The sequence below is a fragment of the Folsomia candida genome, unplaced genomic scaffold (assembly GCF_002217175.1).
Source record: "Folsomia candida strain VU population unplaced genomic scaffold, ASM221717v1 Fcan01_Sc003, whole genome shotgun sequence".
Taxonomy (NCBI): Eukaryota; Metazoa; Arthropoda; class Collembola; order Entomobryomorpha; family Isotomidae; genus Folsomia; species Folsomia candida.
Window position 1 is genome coordinate 9,761,983 of NW_019091195.1, and position 18,473 is coordinate 9,780,455.

At 36.4% G+C, this 18,473-nt stretch overlaps 2 protein-coding genes across 2 annotated transcripts in view; one reads left to right on the forward strand and one right to left on the reverse strand.

Moving 5' to 3' along the window:
• LOC110845799 (dual oxidase) overlaps positions 1–18,161 on the forward strand; it is a 28,266-nt gene extending 10,105 nt beyond the window's left edge. The window contains exons 2-26 of the mRNA XM_022092311.1: positions 5,451–5,531; positions 5,657–5,818; positions 5,963–6,150; positions 8,098–8,302; positions 9,466–9,632; positions 10,257–10,341; positions 10,416–10,567; positions 10,650–10,696; positions 10,765–10,981; positions 11,063–11,244; positions 11,333–11,534; positions 11,698–12,218; positions 13,944–14,516; positions 14,636–14,799; positions 14,918–15,187; positions 15,245–15,279; positions 15,385–15,505; positions 15,573–15,716; positions 15,790–16,109; positions 16,186–16,221; positions 16,357–16,485; positions 16,583–16,738; positions 16,850–16,925; positions 17,110–17,162; positions 17,228–18,161. Coding sequence (XP_021948003.1) covers positions 5,451–5,531; positions 5,657–5,818; positions 5,963–6,150; positions 8,098–8,302; positions 9,466–9,632; positions 10,257–10,341; positions 10,416–10,567; positions 10,650–10,696; positions 10,765–10,981; positions 11,063–11,244; positions 11,333–11,534; positions 11,698–12,218; positions 13,944–14,516; positions 14,636–14,799; positions 14,918–15,187; positions 15,245–15,279; positions 15,385–15,505; positions 15,573–15,716; positions 15,790–16,109; positions 16,186–16,221; positions 16,357–16,485; positions 16,583–16,738; positions 16,850–16,925; positions 17,110–17,162; positions 17,228–17,356 — 4,415 coding nt within the window. The 3' untranslated portion in view covers positions 17,357–18,161. The remainder of the gene's footprint in view (positions 1–5,450; positions 5,532–5,656; positions 5,819–5,962; positions 6,151–8,097; positions 8,303–9,465; positions 9,633–10,256; positions 10,342–10,415; positions 10,568–10,649; positions 10,697–10,764; positions 10,982–11,062; positions 11,245–11,332; positions 11,535–11,697; positions 12,219–13,943; positions 14,517–14,635; positions 14,800–14,917; positions 15,188–15,244; positions 15,280–15,384; positions 15,506–15,572; positions 15,717–15,789; positions 16,110–16,185; positions 16,222–16,356; positions 16,486–16,582; positions 16,739–16,849; positions 16,926–17,109; positions 17,163–17,227) is intronic.
• On the reverse strand, positions 12,220–13,847 carry LOC110845800. Its single transcript, XM_022092312.2, has 5 exons — positions 13,342–13,847; positions 13,001–13,181; positions 12,755–12,890; positions 12,451–12,665; positions 12,220–12,380 (listed from the first exon to the last, which is right to left on the reverse strand). The coding sequence occupies exons 1-5, from the start codon at positions 13,710–13,712 to the stop codon at positions 12,348–12,350; spliced, it is 936 nt and encodes a 311-aa protein (XP_021948004.1). The 5' UTR covers positions 13,713–13,847; the 3' UTR covers positions 12,220–12,347.
• Positions 18,162–18,473: the final 312 nt, after the last annotated feature.

The following is an 18,473-nucleotide window of genomic DNA, read 5'->3' on the forward strand; positions in this document are numbered from 1 at the left end:
TCGTCAAATCATCAAAAGTGGTAGCATGTAACTTGTTGTAATCAATAGAAATCGTAGGTAAATGTAATCCAGGTTGTTGGTGGCAAACAGTTGCCAACCAATAATATCGCCATGTTAGTGTATAAGCAAACTCCAAAATTAATGGAATAACACTTCTCATTAGCACAGTAGTGGCCTCACAGTTTGCCACAGTGGCAGAGTAGCAGACGTGGTCAAAAGTTATATCATTTCAAAACTACATGCCACTTATCAAACATCTAAACATCTTATTTTGATTTGACTTTCGTCATGGTCGTCAATGATGAGATAACATCTAGATTTATAGCGGACATAAGTGTATCAATTAATTACACTGATCGACTGACTAGGAATTGACAGCTATATATTTGAGGTGGAGGTGACTGGCATAGGTTGGCATAGTTCTGCCATGACTTTTGCTCGTGTTTCTACAAACATAAAATTATAAACAGATCTGTCTACTGACAGCACTGACTATAAAATATGCATGTAAGTGGATACATATGCATTGAAATCTAATCAAAAATTACTTTCCACTTCTTCAAAGGCTCGTAAAATTAATGTAACTGCATGATGTTTTCCACCTGCGCTATATTTTTTGCATATTGTACAATTATTATGCAGAATTTATTGGTGATGTATTAATTATTTAATAGAGTTAGTAATTGTTGACTAATATGTTACACATAGCGCACCCTCTTTATTAAGCTTAACAGGTGTCACATGGCTAGCGGCAGCAAAACGACTGTCTAAAGCATTTAATGTTATTAAGAGTATTTTTATACGTACGTTCTACGAAATGCATTGACGAATGAAACAAATTTATTCGTCACAATTTCTTGTAATGTACGTAATAAATAAGGGTCTGATCTAATCTGCTACAACAGAGACCGTGGTGTTATTAAGCATAGGGTGGGGGTCATTTGGTTTAAGTGTTCTGTTTTTTAGCTACCTTTTACATTAAGTTAAACAATGCATGTTTATCAGCCAATCGAAGCATTAAATAAATATCTCTGTTGAGAGAAGACGGCCCAGACATTTGCAAATCAAAATATTTGCACTAGACTAATTTCAAATAAAACTAGGGCAAATATGCCCTTTGGCTGCGTGTAAAAACTCACTCACTCCAGTCGTTTAGTTGAATATTTATTTGCTATTCTATTATCATTGATCATCTTAAGTAAACTAATCAACACACGTCATTGTTGAACTTGAGTGGTTCAAGATGTGAAATAGTGGTTGGTAGAAGTACATAGTGACTATTTGTTGTACACATTACGTGCACATTATATATGCACAGCCTGTAATAAGAGTATTTACAGTATCTATATCCTTAGTCAGAAAAATCAAAATTATTAGTGAGATACTAACGCAAGTATCTCCTCGCACTAGTTACAGGATGATATTTACATCAGTCCATTGTGCTACTCCATGACTTTATTATTATTACTATGCATTATGTTCACGCAATGGATATGTGCATATGTAAGTTTCGTACATTCACATCCCGTAATGGTAACATTCATGGCAACTTCTAATCACAACTAATTGTGCCAATTTAATGAAAATAATGGCAAATGTGCGCGACTATGTGTATGTACAAATATAAGTATTTGACCACTCTTTAGTTCCATGTAACTTGTCGATTGTAATTAGCTACAATTTATTGAATATACATTGTTCTTGATATATAAAATGTATGTAAATGGTCAACCCTTTCCAACTAATATCTAAGCACCATGTTAGATACATATAAACCCCATGCTTTCGAAGCTCACAACGGTAATTTTAATTGGGCAGCGGCACATCTTGCAAAATTAGCCATGATGAGGATGTAAATAAATTACTGTCTTTAGACATCCAAGATAAATCTCTTGTGTGTTAACTTTATAAATATGTTCTCGTATGCATTTATTAAGGGGTGAAAGCCCTTTATAAGATCGTTATGTCCGTCTGTCTGTCCGTAGCTCCGATAACTTTTGAACGAAAAGACATAGAGACTTGAAATTTTGAACGTAAACTCCTAACGTCAAGGGACAGGACGAGTTCGAAGATGGACACTGTGACATCGTCACCTGTGACGATGACGTCGTCACAGTGACGAAAAGTGACGAAAAAGTGTCACGTGTCAATTTTGGCATGCGACACATCATTTTTAACTATTTTTCAACGAGGAATTTGAAAATTCATGTCATTTTGTGTTTGGACGTCACCTGTGACGATGACGTCGTCACAGTGACGAAAAGTGACGAAAAAGTGTCACGTGTCAATTTTGGCATGTGACACATCATTTTTAACTATTTTTCAACGAGGAATTTGAAAATTCATGTCATTTTGTGTTTAGACGTCACCTGTGACGATGACGTCGTCACAGTGACGAAAAGTGACGAAAAAGTGTCACGTGTCAATTTTGGCATGCGACACATCATTTTTAACTATTTTTCAACGAGGAATTTGAAAATTCATGTCATTTTGTGTTTGGACGTCACCTGTGACGATGACATCGTCACGGTGACGAAAAGTGACGAAAAAGTGTCACTTGTCAGTTTTGACATGTGACACGTCATTTTTAACTATTTTTCAATGTCAAATTCAATGGTGACCTCCATTTTGACCTCAGAGGTCATGTAAAGGTCATAGGACATATCTATTTCAATTTCAACTGAAATTTAACCCCGAATTCAATGGTGACCTCCATTTTGACCTCAGAGGTCATATAAAGGTCACATGAGGGTTATCAACTGTTAAATTTGACACAAATAAGACACAAAAGTCGAAAACACGTCAGAAGTGTCAATCTTAACAAATTTTCGAACAATTTGATATTCACATTGACGTATGACACTCCTTTCACCCCTTGGTTACATGCGTTGTAACGGTTTATTATCGTGTTAATTTTAATCATTGGACCTGCTGTGAAGTCAATCAACGAACATTTTGAGAATTGAGTATGCTAATATTATTTCTATATCCCTGCTAAGAAAGTAACTGACTATCACATGTGCATAGGTGGTCAAAGTATAGCTTTTTTTTATTATACTAATATTAATGATGGGTATTTTGCATGATCCAACGTCGAGATTGCAAGTGTGCAAATATTCGTGTACTTCAAAGCTTTGATGCTAATGCCATGTCAAACCATCAAAAGAGATGATGACACACAATGCTGTATGAAATGAAATATCAAGTCAAAGTGTCAAGGGTCATTGATTCACCTGGCTGCAAAAAAAACACTATATATAATTTGATGTGATTCCATTTGGAGGTTCAATAATTTAAATCTTATTCATACTACGATTTGCACTTGCTAATGAAGTTGCGGTGAACAAATATGCGTCTGAATATTTGTTGGTCATCGCAAGCAAAGAACCACTTGTCAGTTCTCAGTAAAAAAAAAATAGGGGTGTTCATCCACAATTTATTAAGTTTACAATATCTACCTGCAAGGAAAACATAAATATTTGTCATAGGCCATGACACGGCAAACCCACTGTGTATCGCCGGCTATCTATCTGAGACAGCTGCAGTAAAATAAATTATCATCTTTCAAAGATACGCAAATTAATATTTGGTTGATAAATTGCTTTATGAGATCAGGTGTAGTCTCACCTTTTTTATTTAGAAAATGATAGTACCATCTCATTTCAGTGGTGAATAGATATGTGAATATCTATGGGCATTGAAGGTACCTAGTAGTTATTATTTAAATGTATGTATTTACTGTATTTTTAAGAAATCAAAATGCAATGTAGTTCAGAGTTAATGTCAAGATTACGATTAAAGAGAAGTACAAATTGTCATAAAACAATAAAATAAAAATAGTCTCATATTTCCTCAACTTTTTTATTAAGCAAGCTCCTTTTTCTGCTTAAAATTCAGCAGGATTCGCTTTATGCAAAAAAGTTTCCTATCAACTATGAAAATCTTTAATCGTAAATCCTCATCTCGTTTTTCGTCCAACTTTATAGCAGCATAATGTCACGTCGCCAACAACATAATACTTATTGTAATGAACTTATTGTTATTACATCGACATTCACTAAGTGCGCGTTTAGAAAGACATAAACGTTTCAATTATTAAAATCTTGATGCTTCAGTGTAGGCTTCAGTGATAGTTTGCTGTTGTTGTGATATCAAATCGAAATGTGGCTGTAGTAACAAACTTGCTGAAAGATGTACACATGTTCATCCTGTCAGTCAGTAGTTAATTGGGTTTGAAACCATGTGCCATTTTTCATTGACTATTAAAATTGATTTTAGAGTTATGTAAATATGCCAAGTTAGGTTGAGATAATGATAATCGTTGTGACCAAGAAGTTAGTTTATTCCTCTCCTCCACTTCATGCATGCATCTACTTAAACTTACTGAAGGTGTGTAATGGCTATAAGAATTATGTGCTAAGAATAATAATAAGCACGGTCGGTCGGTCGGTACTGACTGGTGATCAGCGTTATGAATCGATAATATTTTGGTGGTAAACAGCTATAGGGGAATATTATGTATGGGCAATAACAATATCTGTCTCAGTGCTACTACAAATATGTAACCGCTCCTTGAAACACAATTCTAGTCGAAATATTGTTTTGAAATGGTCTATTTGTCATGCTTCTTTGGACATGACACGATAATATACTTATTCTCAGCAGCAATAAGGTTTCCGAGTAGTGTTTGTCAGCAATTGACCTCCAACGACCTAAACCTTTTCCACTCTTGTCACCCATGCGTATGCATATATGCAGATATTGAGGAATCTGTAATCTATAGAATCTGTACCACAACAGCACTCACTCGGACTTTGTTCTGCTGGTGGCTCGGTACGTAAAGGGAAAAATGCCGTCGCGGTGATAATGCTGCACTATTATTGGCGAGAATGAGAGATGCCCAGCCGAGGATAAATTTGTGTCCCAATAGATAATCATGATTCATATTGCTTGCTTGCATAATATGTCATATTCACATTCTTAATATGTTGATTATCTTTGTATTATCTATTATCTCACTTTCATCACCACACCATGAAACATGGTGCAGAACACTTTGAGTGACTGAGTCCATACCAAATGCAAATTTGATGCGAACAACAGCTATAAAATGACCTTCTTCTGATTTCAATTGAAATCGAATTCGTCCCAACACGTCTTGCAACACGGAGTCACATAAACTATACTCTGCACGTAGTCCTTAGACTTTTAGAAGATAGGATTATATGCATAGTTTATTTATAAACCATCATCTGCACAACTTTACAATGAAAGACTGCAGAGTGAAAGGCACACATTTTGTCAATAATGTTCCATATACATATTGCATATATAGCGATTTCGAATATACTTGCGCTCCCCACCAATTTGATTTATAGTTAAAGATTAATTAAAATGTCATCTGTCTGGGCTGTCTGAATGAATTGTAATTTTTTATGATTTGTTTTTAGAGCGTGCACAAAGTTTCACCGAAAAGCAAAGATATGACGGATGGTACAACAACCTTGCCCATCCTGAGTGGGGGTCTGTGGGTAAGTTATTTGCATCGCTCTTAAAAATAATAGGGAGTTAACAAATGTTGTTTTGTTCCATGTGTAATTGTTCTTTAGATCTGTCTTGTATGTGTCATATATAGTTTTTTGTCCTTAATTTGCAGATAGTCAATTGACACGGCGCACGCCCCCTGCATATGCAGATGGCGTGTACATGCTCGCCGGTCAAAACCGTCCAAGCCCAAGAAAGCTAAGTCAAGTTTTCTTGAAAGGCATCGATGGGTTACCTTCGGCGAAAAATAGGACCGCGATGCTGGCTTTCTTTGGTGAGCAAATAATGCAACAAGAAATGCATACTTTGTATTCTAATGCGTATTATGGAAAGCAAATCTTATTAGCTCTTAAACTGACTGCGCTCATCTCATCAAGCTAACAAACTGACCTAATACATGCATGCTAACTTATTTTAGGACAAGTTGTCTCATCTGAAATTCTCATGGCTAGTGAATCCGGATGTCCAATTGAAATGCATCGCATCGACATTGACCAGTGTGACGAAATGTATGACTCAGATTGTAGAGGAAACCGCTACATGCCCTTCCATCGTGCTGGCTACGACAGGAAGACTGGTCAAAGTCCGAACAGGCCCAGAGAACAGGTAAGCTTTCGATTCATTGTACATTTTTTCTTTCTAATGTATAGCTAAATATTTATATCTCATTCAACACAATCTTGATTCCATCAAAATACCGCATTGCATTATGTCACCTTTCAATAATGTGCATGAAAACCAAGAAAAGATGTTGGGTTTTGAACAACTGTAACCAATTTCAATTTTACAATGACGACATTTCTGTGCATACCGAGTTGCTTACGGTACTGCTTCTTGCTCAACAAGATATTAGATACAACGCGTAACCACAACCTGACACTCGAGTCACGTCGTATGTAACTAAATATACCAGCAAATCATACAGTATGAAATGAACCCCATTTCATGCCTCGTTGACTCCCTTGTAGAAAAGTTGTGGAAATGAAATCAAATAAACCTCAATAACCTCCCCTACTTCTACCTGAATCCAATTTTACTTCTTTTTGAACCCAATTGGAATATATAATTCCATTCAATCTTTTCGCCAAGTCAATGACAATGATTAGTTCCATGAGCATGGAATTAGTCAAAGCAATTTGCAATTATTTTACCAGTGAGCTAATACAGGACAAGGTATCGTTATTGGGCAATGAATTGGGTTTGTTTTCCTATTAAATACGTATTTCGTTTGAAAGGAAGTCAGCAAAGTTGGATGATAGAATCTGCATAAAGACAAATGCACATCGCCAACTGGCTTTGCCCTGGTGGTAATGGAAATATGTAATAGTACGTAATGATAAGTCACAATTGAGTCAACCAAGCAACGACATGTGGGCATACCACACATTATGCATAAGCACTGTCGTAGTAAAGAGCAACGTCGTGTGTGTGTGTAGAATATAATAAACAGAAAGCGACGCTCATTGCAATGGGGACAAGGTTGATTTTTGCATTGCTCAGCTTCTTGGATGCCTCTGAATGAAGTGATTAGACTGCTACGACGTCAAAAAATAAATAGAAGGTAAGGGTCAGCCAGCCGCAGGTAATAATAAGCAAGTGACAGTCGCATCTCATCGCCACACTACGTCCACATGCAAACGTGGCATATTTTATTTAAGGAAGATTAAAAGAACCATCCCCTCACTTCGAGTGTATTCCTCAATCACGATTTTCCTCCCACCAGATTACCTGATGATTTGTCTAATTACATTTCATTTGATTACTTTCGTAATTCGTATGTGATCAAATGCTTTCATTCACGTCACGCATTTCTTAGAACTGGTCAGTGACCAACAGAGAAGAAAAAATACAAATAACCCACAAGAATGCACAATAGATTTGAAATATTTCATGGCTCTGGAGTACATATTTACTGCGTATAAACTCATCGCAAATTATTTCCATTACCAATAAAATGATAAATTGCTGAAAAAATCTCCTGCAACTATATTCATGATGCATACATAGGTAGAGACACACAATTGCTCATAGCATTGGTTGACAACTTGGTTGGTTTCTATTATCCAAGTCTATAGTTGGCACTCAACAAAAGTATGTAATAACGAGTTGAAAATTGTAATATAAAATATTTTATGTAAAGTCGTGACATTCATTAATGTTACAGTGCCGCTAGTTTACACTCGTAATTTCTGTGCAAGAAATTACACATATACAGATATGTGTAGTTTATGAATGAGATGAGAAAATGTGATTCACTTAAAACGTGAATAAGAATGGAGGGACATTGATTGTGATGAGATGTGAGGTCTCTCTTCATAATCATGAACTAATAAATCACACGTGCCGTCGTTCTGTCTCTCGATTTTGCTTAATTATCTTCAACTTCCACAAGAACATGATTTTATGATGCTTTCTCTCTCTCTCTGTGATCGAAGAATGTGTTGAGTCTGTTGAAATGGGAATAGCCAGATATTTAGTAAAACTTTGAGATAACTTTATGAGATTTGTATGGTAAAACGTTGCGAATGTTCTAATTTTCCAATTGCATTGCAGATAAACAAGGCGACTAGTTGGATTGATGGGAGTTTCGTCTACTCCACGTCTGAGGCGTGGGTGGCCGCGCTTAGGTCATTCGTCAACGGAAGTCTGCGAACGGATAGCACGGGGAAGTTGCCTCCCAGGAACGCGGAAAGAGTTCCGCTCAACAGTGCCCCGTCCCCCCACGTCCTCAGAATGCTGGATCCTGAGAAAATGTTCCGTGAGTGACAAATCTCTGTAATAGATAATAGTTACATTACAATCCATAATGACTTTGTGGTTTCTGTGATCAATCTCAATTATGTATCTCAATCCATGTCCTCGCCATCTCCGGTAGTGTTTGTACAAATAAATATTCACACAAATTCCACAAAACCTCCTCAATATATAATGGATATACGGTGATTTGCACATTCTTAGCAGGTATAAAGCTATTGAATTTATATGTAGATGTAGGTACACCATACAATTGGATAAATAATACGTGCTCATTTCCGTCATTTTGAGACACCTTGGTTTCGTTCGCCTTTGCATCTGCCAGTTACTTACAAGTTTGTAGTTCACTTATTTAGTTGGTGCTGAATGTGCGATTGATGAATTGGTAGTACACTACAACACGAAAACGTTGAGAAAAAATTGTTTTTATGGTCGCTTGGTTTTATAGTTGGATGAATCAACAGCAAATGCATGCATTATTTTATAGTATTGTGCTTTAATTGTGGACAAAAACTAAGAAATTAATATAGACATGATTTTGTCACTCATTCATCATTCATTAAAAGCAAGGTCATCAAGGCAGTCTTTATGATCCAAGTTGCATTACATTCTTAATGGTGGCATTACTTCCTCGTATTCTCTGTTGTAAAATCTATGCACACCGCTTTCATGCATTTGTATGAAAATAAGTTAGCAGTGGAGGTTACGTATGTAGGTGCAATTGATGCAATTGATCTGTGCACAATTTTGAATTATGTAGGACGAATTCTCTCAAATAGATATACATGTGTACGTACATATGATTAGTGGACATGGCATAGTTCGACTTAAAAAATAAGACACGGCAAATGATGATAACTATTTGTTTGAAATCAATAATTTGCTGATGCCTTCAAGGCACTTTGTGAGTGGTCTGTAGTGGTCATTGAATATTGACGAAGGAAATATCAGATTAGATCATCGCACGTATGTAACATGTAATTGATTCTTGATCTATATTCGATTGGTGATTATGGTGCCCATCCCCAGTTAGCACTGACACGTAGGGTGACGAATATATGACCACAAACTTTACATTATTTTGGTTAGGTACATCTACATGGTTGTCTGCAATTATACCAAACCATGTCCAAAATAACAGTTTTATTATTTCATTTGCATCAACAGTTGTGGGCGACCCAAGAAGTAATCAAAATCCAGCCCTGCTGGCATTCGGTATACTTTTCTTCAAATGGCACAATGTGGTTGCAAGTCGAATTCAAGAGAAGCACCCAACTTGGACGGATGAAGAAATATTTCAGCGAACACGTAGATTCGTTATTGCTACCATGCAGGTAAGATTCCAAGCAATGTGTGGTCATGATTGAATGATTGGAATGTCAATATTTTTCAATCATCTTATAACCACAATGTACATCCTATGATACCAATTACCAGACCTGCTCGTCCTTTCCAAATCGATTTACAAAATGTGTACTTGCTTTGATTATTTTATTAAAGGATTAGTCTCTTCAATTAAAATGTATAAAATTGCATTAATTAATTAGTTAAACTCGAAAGTTACGTTGTGTAGAATGTCACCAGATTTCTCGTCCATTTTTGTTTAGTCCAAATAAGTGCATAATTTGCTTGCATTCTGCTTTTTTTAGTCAACTTGTTTATTTCAATGATTTGTCACGAAGTTGGCATCATTTTTCCCAATCGTGAAGAAAATGCTTAATTAGACCTTCAACCCATTGTAAGTATGTTCAAAATCTCTTAAATCCATAGGCATTTCAAAGTCATAAGCTGTCAATGAGGGCAAGTATTATGATGTGAGAAAAGAGATAAGATGAAGAACAATGTGATGACATTAGACTTATCCTTAGATATTCGTGTGTGTGTTGTGCATGCATGTATCCTTTATAAGAATGCTAATTGCTGTACAATCAGGCGTAACTTTGTTGTTTTGTACGTAGAACGTCATCATGTATGAATATTTGCCTGCCTTCCTGAATACGAATCTTCCTCCTTATGAAGGATACAAACCGGATATGCACCCAGGTAAGTCTTGCCAAGTGAATCTAAAATATGTTGGAAGACTTGAGTATTAACGTCAATTTTTGTTGTAATCCTAGGAATCACTCACGTCTTTCAAAGTGCCGCTTTCAGATTTGGGCATACCTTAATTCCTCCCGGAATCTATATGCGAGATGCCAGTTGCAAATTTAGAAAGACAGAAGAAGGGGGTTCCGCAATCAGACTATGCGCTTCTTGGTGGGATTCTGACGTATGCGACGTTTCCCCTTTTGTACTTTCGTTGTTGGTGCATCTGAATTCAAATTACATATTATTTTGTTACAAAATTGTAGGATGTATTTCACTCTGGGATTTTTGAGGAGATTATTCGAGGCCTTAGGTAATTTCCTTCGTATTAAATCTTCACGGATGTGTATTTGAGAACTTTTTGGCTCTGCTTTCTTCCAGTTCACAAATTGCTGAACGTGAAGATGTAATCCTTTGTTCAGATGTGAGGGATAGACTCTTTGGACCAATGGATTTTTCAAGACGTGATTTGGGTGCCTTAAATATTATGCGTGGACGAGACAATGGTCTTCCTGATTATAACACTGTGCGGAAGTATTTTGGACTGGCTAGAGTTTCAAATTGGAGTGAAATAAACCCCATACTTTTCAAGGAAGAGGTAGGCGACGGAAATAACTATTTTTATTGCTATTATATTCCATAATTATGGCAATTTTTGCAAATCTGTATTTTTTGTCAGCCTCACGTCTTTGCAAAGCTGAGCGAGCTTTACAAAGGCGACTTGAACAATATTGATGTCTATTTGGGTGGAATGTTGGAGTCTCACGATGGTCCCGGCCCATTATTCACGGCAATCATAAAAGAACAATTTACCAGAATTCGAGATGCTGATCGCTTGTGGTTTGAAAATGAGGATAACGGGTACCTTAAATAAATCATTAGTTATAGTGTATATGATTTTATTCACAGGTTTGTAAAATGCCACGTACATTTCTATGTACATTTGCAGAATGTTTACCAAGCAAGAGATTGAAGATCTAAGGAAAATAAAATTGCACGACATCATCGTCAACAGTACCTCAATGGCGAACGATGAAATTCAAGAAAATGTATTCTTTTGGCATAATGGAGACCCTTGCCCCCAGCCGATGCAACTAAATGCTTCCGTTTTGGAACCATGTAGTTACCTCAGAGGATTTGACTACTTTGCCGTACGTCTTGCATTCTATACTTCTATATTCTATATGTTGTATATAATTATTATATTTATATAATCCTAATTGATTATGTTAATGTGTTATGCTTAGTATTTTATTTGCCTCTTGTCATATTATTTCATGATGCGTGTTTAATTATAAATTGTGTAAATTTTAGGGGAGTGAAGTGGTGTACATTTACGCTTGCGTCTTCCTTTGTTTCGTTCCAATTATCTGTGCAGGGGCTGGATATGGAGTTGTCAAATTACAAAATAGTCGAAGACGACGGCTGAAAATGAAACAAGAAGAAAATAACAACGGAAAGTCTGTGGACAAAATGATTGTTAAAGAATGGCTGCATCAAAATCACAAGAGACTGGTCAAAGTAAAATTTGGTCCAGAGGAAGCCCTGTATACAATGAATCGGAAGGGGGAGAAGATTAGATGCGTCAACCTTCGGGGTTGTGACACTTTAGTCATCGAGGTTACTCAAGATGCAAGAAAGAAGCCAATGATGCTTGTTCGTGTACCACGAGATCATGACCTCGTCTTAGAATTTGATTCCACGCATTCTAGGGCTAAATTTTTGGCAAAATTAGACGCATTTTTGAAAAGTTTAAAAAAGTCACTCGAGACAATAGCCACGTACAGAGAACCCATGTTGGCCAATGCTGAAACTAAAGAACGAAGACAAAAGCGGTAAGTTTGATTAGAACATTTATTTGGTAACAAAACATTAGACAAACAGTATTGATTAGAATGAGGTTAGAATTGATACTGCAAATAATCTTCATGGTTACATCCATGATGGTGTTGGCTATATTATTCTCAGTTGCTTCCAATCTGAGACGCTTTTTCTTCCTAAATAACAACCAGCATTGATTTACCTTTGGGTCACAATTATAACTAAAATAATATTTGAATAACTCACTTGGCTTAATTTATCTAGCCATTCTCTTATCGCCGGTCTGCCAAAGTTTTTGACCGCTTGGAGAATTTCATTTGGGGGGTTTCCCATCACGCGTCGTTTTGACGGCGACGAGAGGGCGACAGGTGCCCCAGACGTAATTGTCTCCACCTTCCGTTTCCGAAGGGGTTTCACCCCGTTCTCTTTAGCTGCGGCTGCGACTGCCGGTTGTCCGATGACTAAAAAACAATTTTATCCAAATTCCTCAATTGAGATGAAGTAAAGCCATGTGATATTATTTTAAATATGTTAGAGGAAAAATACCCACCCGTTTTCTTCCAATCATAGTAAGTTAGAGATTGCTTAGGCTCGTCTGAATAATATTCTGAGAATGCAGATTGTCTAAGCTTGGCATGTACAGCATCCTTCTCCTTATCCATCAACTCATACTCTGACCTATAATTCTGGAATATTGAAAAAATCCACAAGTTAATGGTCTCCGTGAACAAGTGATATACTCTTGTTGCAAAGGAATTTACTTGTTGGGAATTTGTATTGGGAAATAGGCACTTACAGAATAAATTGAGTTAACGAAAAATTGTCTGGCGTACATTTTGAATCCTACGCTGGCTTCATTCACCCATTTTTTAAACTCTTCATCAGTCTGGTGCTTCTTCCTTTTTACGGTAACCGTAAATAGTTTTCGGGCGCTGCTGTGATCCAAGAAACACAATCCTTCGGATTCAAAGTCTTTACTGCATAAAAAAGGAACACTAAATTAAATCAATAGTAAAGCATATTTGCATAAATACACATATGTATATATTGTGAGGGGTTTATATTGACATCATAAACCTCATCTACAAATTATACGAATGAAAACTATGTTGTATAAAAAAATTAAAAAATACTTACGTCACAATGCATTTAGAGTGTACACTATCTCTGTGGCTCGCGGCTGTGCGTGGGTGGTACGCTTTGGACACCCCAACAAATAATCCAACCACACCTCCATAAACACATCTCAGTTTCTCAGCCCACACCATTTTTTTATTATCCGGCAGGCTGGCATTACAGGCCGGTTGGCCGTGTACGACTGTCTTGTGTCGATAGAGTGACATTATATTATCGAAACGGTACGTACAACCGGTCACATCACATACTTCCAAGTTTTTGGGGTTGTGAGATTTAGAATAATGTTTTTGGAAATCAAATTTTCTCCCACTTCCGATAGAAATAAGGCACAATTTACACATTTTTTTCACTTCATCATAATACTCCTCCATTCTGAACGAGGGAAGACGGAGATAAATGCGAAATTAATTAGACAATCTAATCACAAATTGCTGAACGTAATTATTTTTGATAATTTATTATTCAATCCGAGACTTTTGTTTACGTTTCGATTGAGTTTGGTTTTGGCTCGCCTTTTGGGGAACTTCCTCACAAACTGACTCGAGAGATTTGCATGTATTATATTTACATGTCAGTTATTAATTTATTTATTTATTGATTAGGTTGGAACACTTTTTCAGAGAAGCGTATGCTCTCACTTTTGGACTGAAACCAGGAGAAAAACGTAAATTAGAAGATGTCAGTTCTGATGTGATCATGGTCATGCGAACTTCACTTTCACAAGCTGAATTTGCTGGAGCACTTGGAATGAAGGGGGACGCAGTGTTTGTAAAGAAAATGTTCAACATTGTTGATAAGGACGGAGATGGAAGAATATCTTTCCAAGAGTTTCTTGATACGGTTGTCTTGTTTTCTAAAGGAAAAACAGAGGATAAACTTCGAATTATTTTCGATATGTGCGACAATGACAGGAATGGCGTCATTGATAAATCCGAATTTAGCGACATGCTCCGCTCTCTTGTAGACATTGCAAAAACAAATAGTTTGTCAAAAGAAGAAGTTACCGAACTTATCGACGGAATGTTCACAAATTCTGGGATTGAAACCAAGGATTATCTCACGTATGAGGACTTTAAGCTCATGATGAAGGAATACAAGGGAGATTTCGTAGCAATCGGGTTGGACTGCAAGGGTGCCAAGCAAAACTTTTTGGATACTTCAACCAACGTCGCTCGGTATGTACATAAATGAGATTAACACTTTCTTGTAATGTCTTACGCATCATATATGCACTCCACAAATGATGAATTAGATATTATACCAAATATTATAAATGCCAATGCTTGACTTGCAGAATGACCAGTTTCCATATTGAAACGGTTCATGATAAATACCGTTCAAAGATAAGGAAACAATGGGATTGCATTACTACTTTTCTGGAGGAGAATCGTCAACATATTTTTTATCTCTTTGTCTTTTATGTCGTCACGATCGCATTGTTTGTGGAGCGATTCATCCGTAAGTTTCTTAATTAATTGACATTTATGCTTATTTCAAGTTGTAATCGTGTAACATGCCAATTACTTGACACATCAAGATTGATATTTGTGTGTTATTGCTTTTCGTTTCACGTTAGACTACTCATTCATGACGGAGCATACGGATTTGAGGCATATCATGGGCGTCGGAATTGCAATTACTCGAGGATCCGCCGCGTCACTTTCTTTCTGCTACAGTCTCCTACTTCTTACCATGTCTCGCAACTTGCTAACAAAGCTGAAAGACTTTCCAATCCAGCAGTACATCCCCCTCGACTCCCACATCCAGTTTCACAAGATTGTTGCTTGCACGGCTCTTTTCTTCTCACTGTTGCACACTGCGGGACACATTGTCAATTTTTATCACGGTAAGTTTACTCGATATTTTACATCGAAATAGTTTGTAACTGTGTTTCTCATTCCAGTCTCCACCCAACCCGTGGAACATCTCCGTTGTCTTGTAAGTTTTTTTTATGGAGTAGCACCTAATGTGATGTCAAGCTCACAGAAAACATGCCCGCACTATAAATTTATATACTTATCTGTACATTGTTCATTTTTTCAGACGAAAGAAATGCTCTTTCCCTCGGACTTTAGACCGACAATATTCTACTGGCTCTTTGAAACTGTGACTGGAATAACTGGCGTCATCCTGTTTGTAACAATGGTCATCATTTTCGTATTTGGTAAGACGTAATAATTTGACAAGAATTCCAGTGATTTGTAGAATAAACTCATGTTGATCTGTTGCAGCACACCCAACAATACGAAAAAATGCTTACGGATTTTTCTTTTCGGCACACAAACTCTACATTGTTTTATACATTTTATGTCTCATTCACGGGCTTGCAAGACTTACTGGAGCTCCAAGGTTTTGGATGTTCTTCGTTGGACCAGGTATAAGCTTACTATTATTTTATTGTTTTTTTATTAGCTACATAAATAGTTTATACTTAATTATCATTACTAGGAATAATTTATACACTGGACAAAGTGGTCTCTCTCAGGACAAAGTATATGGAGCTGGATATTATTGAGACAGAATTATTACCCTCTGATGTCATCAAAATCCGATATTATCGACCACCAAACTTCAAGTATCTCAGTGGTCAATGGGTGCGATTAGCTTGTACCGCATTTCGGCCACATGAATTTCACTCGTTCACATTGACATCGGCACCTCATGAGAATTTCCTCTCTTGTCACATCAAAGCCCAAGGTCCTTGGACTTGGAAATTGAGGAACTACTTTGATCCTTGCAATTACAATCCTGAGGAGGACAGTCCTAAGGTAATACTATTGCTTGCACAAATGAGTACCGTAATAGAATTCTAGTTTTCACATTTTCTTTTTTTTGCTAAACCAGATAAGACTGGAGGGGCCGTTTGGAGGAGGTAACCAGGTGAGAAATGTGTTCCGATATTTGTGAGAATCATAACCATTCGTTCAAAGTCTTTCGTTGTCATTCTCTAATATGCATATGTTGATGCTAAAATGTAATAAAACACTGAGAAACATAATTAATTTTACCCCATAGGATTGGTACAAATTCGAAGTAGCTGTAATGGTGGGAGGTGGCATTGGCGTTACCCCGTACGCCTCAATTTTGAATGATTTGGTGTTTGGCACTTCCACAAATCGTTATTCAGGGGTAGCTTGTAAGAAGGTGTGCAAATTTAAATCTGAAAATTATATTATCTATGAATTAAAGGTATTGCTGTATTTTATAAATGGTTCAATAACCATATGCCTTAACTATTTAGGTGTACTTCTTATGGATATGTCCATCTCATCGACATTTTGAGTGGTTCATTGACGTACTGAGAGACGTGGAAAAGAAAGATGTGACAAATGTGCTTGAGATCCATATTTTTATCACCCAATTTTTTCACAAATTTGATTTGCGTACGACGATGTTGGTGAGTGGAAATTCACTTAAATCATTAATATATTTACCATCCTAAATTACCACAAGCTTTATTGACATTGATTCTTCCTTCCACTAACGCTCGATACATTTTCCATTGCAGTACATTTGTGAAAATCATTTCCAAAGATTGTCAAAGCGAAGTATGTTCACCGGGCTTAAGGCCATCAACCATTTTGGTGAGTGCACAACATTAATAAAATAAAAATGTAGTAAAAAAGTCATTGGATATAAAAAGCAGTGAAATAAACCAACTCTTCTTGCTCTTGAAGATGGCCAATTTTTCATGAATTGGAAAATATTATTTTGGAAGTAAATTTTTTGCCAAACTCTAATAGCTCATTGTTTTCCTTTAATGTGTAGGGCGTCCTGACATGACGGCCTTCCTAAAATTTGTGCAAAAGAAGCACAGCTACGTAAGTTTCAAAAATAAATCTGAATAGAACATAATGGTATGAAATGTATGTGTTATGTCATACAGGTGAGTAAAATCGGAGTCTTCAGTTGTGGACCTCGCCCACTCACCAAAAGTATAATGTCCTCTTGCGAGGAAGTCAACAAGGGACGAAAATTGCCGTACTTCATTCACCATTTTGAGAACTTTGGGTAATCATCCGTCTACCTGGACCTAAATTTCCACCAAACTGTTTACTATATACTACTAGTTGGGATGCCTTTAGTTGTTGCTTTGTGATTTAGGAAAAGAGAAGGGCAAATATATTTTTAAATTAAAGTATTCCTTTATGTTGATATTAAATTTTTGTATGAATTCTTCCATTATAATTTAATAAGGTAATTTTTGCGATTTTTTGTAAAAAATATATAGGTAGTAATGTCGTCTACGACCTATTGTTCATTAACGTTTTCCACCTTCCACGACTAGAATTTTAAAAGAGCCGCAAGGATCTGCCAAACAACAAGACTGTTATGCTATTTCTTAAATATTTATACAAACTGTGAACAATTTAACAATATAGAAAACGATGCAAAGATTCATAGTCATCTATTTCCGTAATATACAATTGATTGTGTGTTTTGTTACAGCGCTTCTTTACTTTTTTCCAGTTATAATGAGTTGTCTTATGAAAATGTTTTAGTCATCGTACAATCTTTGATTGATGACAAATTTTCACCGTTTGTTAGTGTTAAAGAATATTTTTGATGAGCTTAATGGGTTTAATATGTAATGCTGGACTCCAGTATATCGCACCGTACATAAGAGATTTTAAACGAAAGTATTACATGGCTGGTTTACCCCGTTTGCAAATTAGTATTATAAACCCATTTACTTAGATGAGTTTGCCTACGTGATGAGTTTGTAACGTCTTTAACCTTATACGTAAATATACTTTATATGAATTGTCATTCCGTTTAAAAGAAAATAAAAAGAGTTACACCATAAAGAACATTGCAAATTTTCAACTGTGCATAAGCCACCGCTGTGGCGTACACCATTATTGAAATGTTCACACCGTGTCATAGACATCGCTGTATGCAAACGCTTCACAAGCAGTTAAAAATGATAAAAAATCAACAGAAGCGATTTTTCACACTCGTAGCATTTTTATTCACTGATTCATTCACTGCGCTACTCACTATTTATCACTACGTATGTATTTATCTGAGGCAATACCTGCCTATGCTACTGATAATCTGTAGCAATGAACTTGCTGATTAAACAATGCAAGTGATTAATCTCTTCACGTATAACAAAGGATGATAAAGTT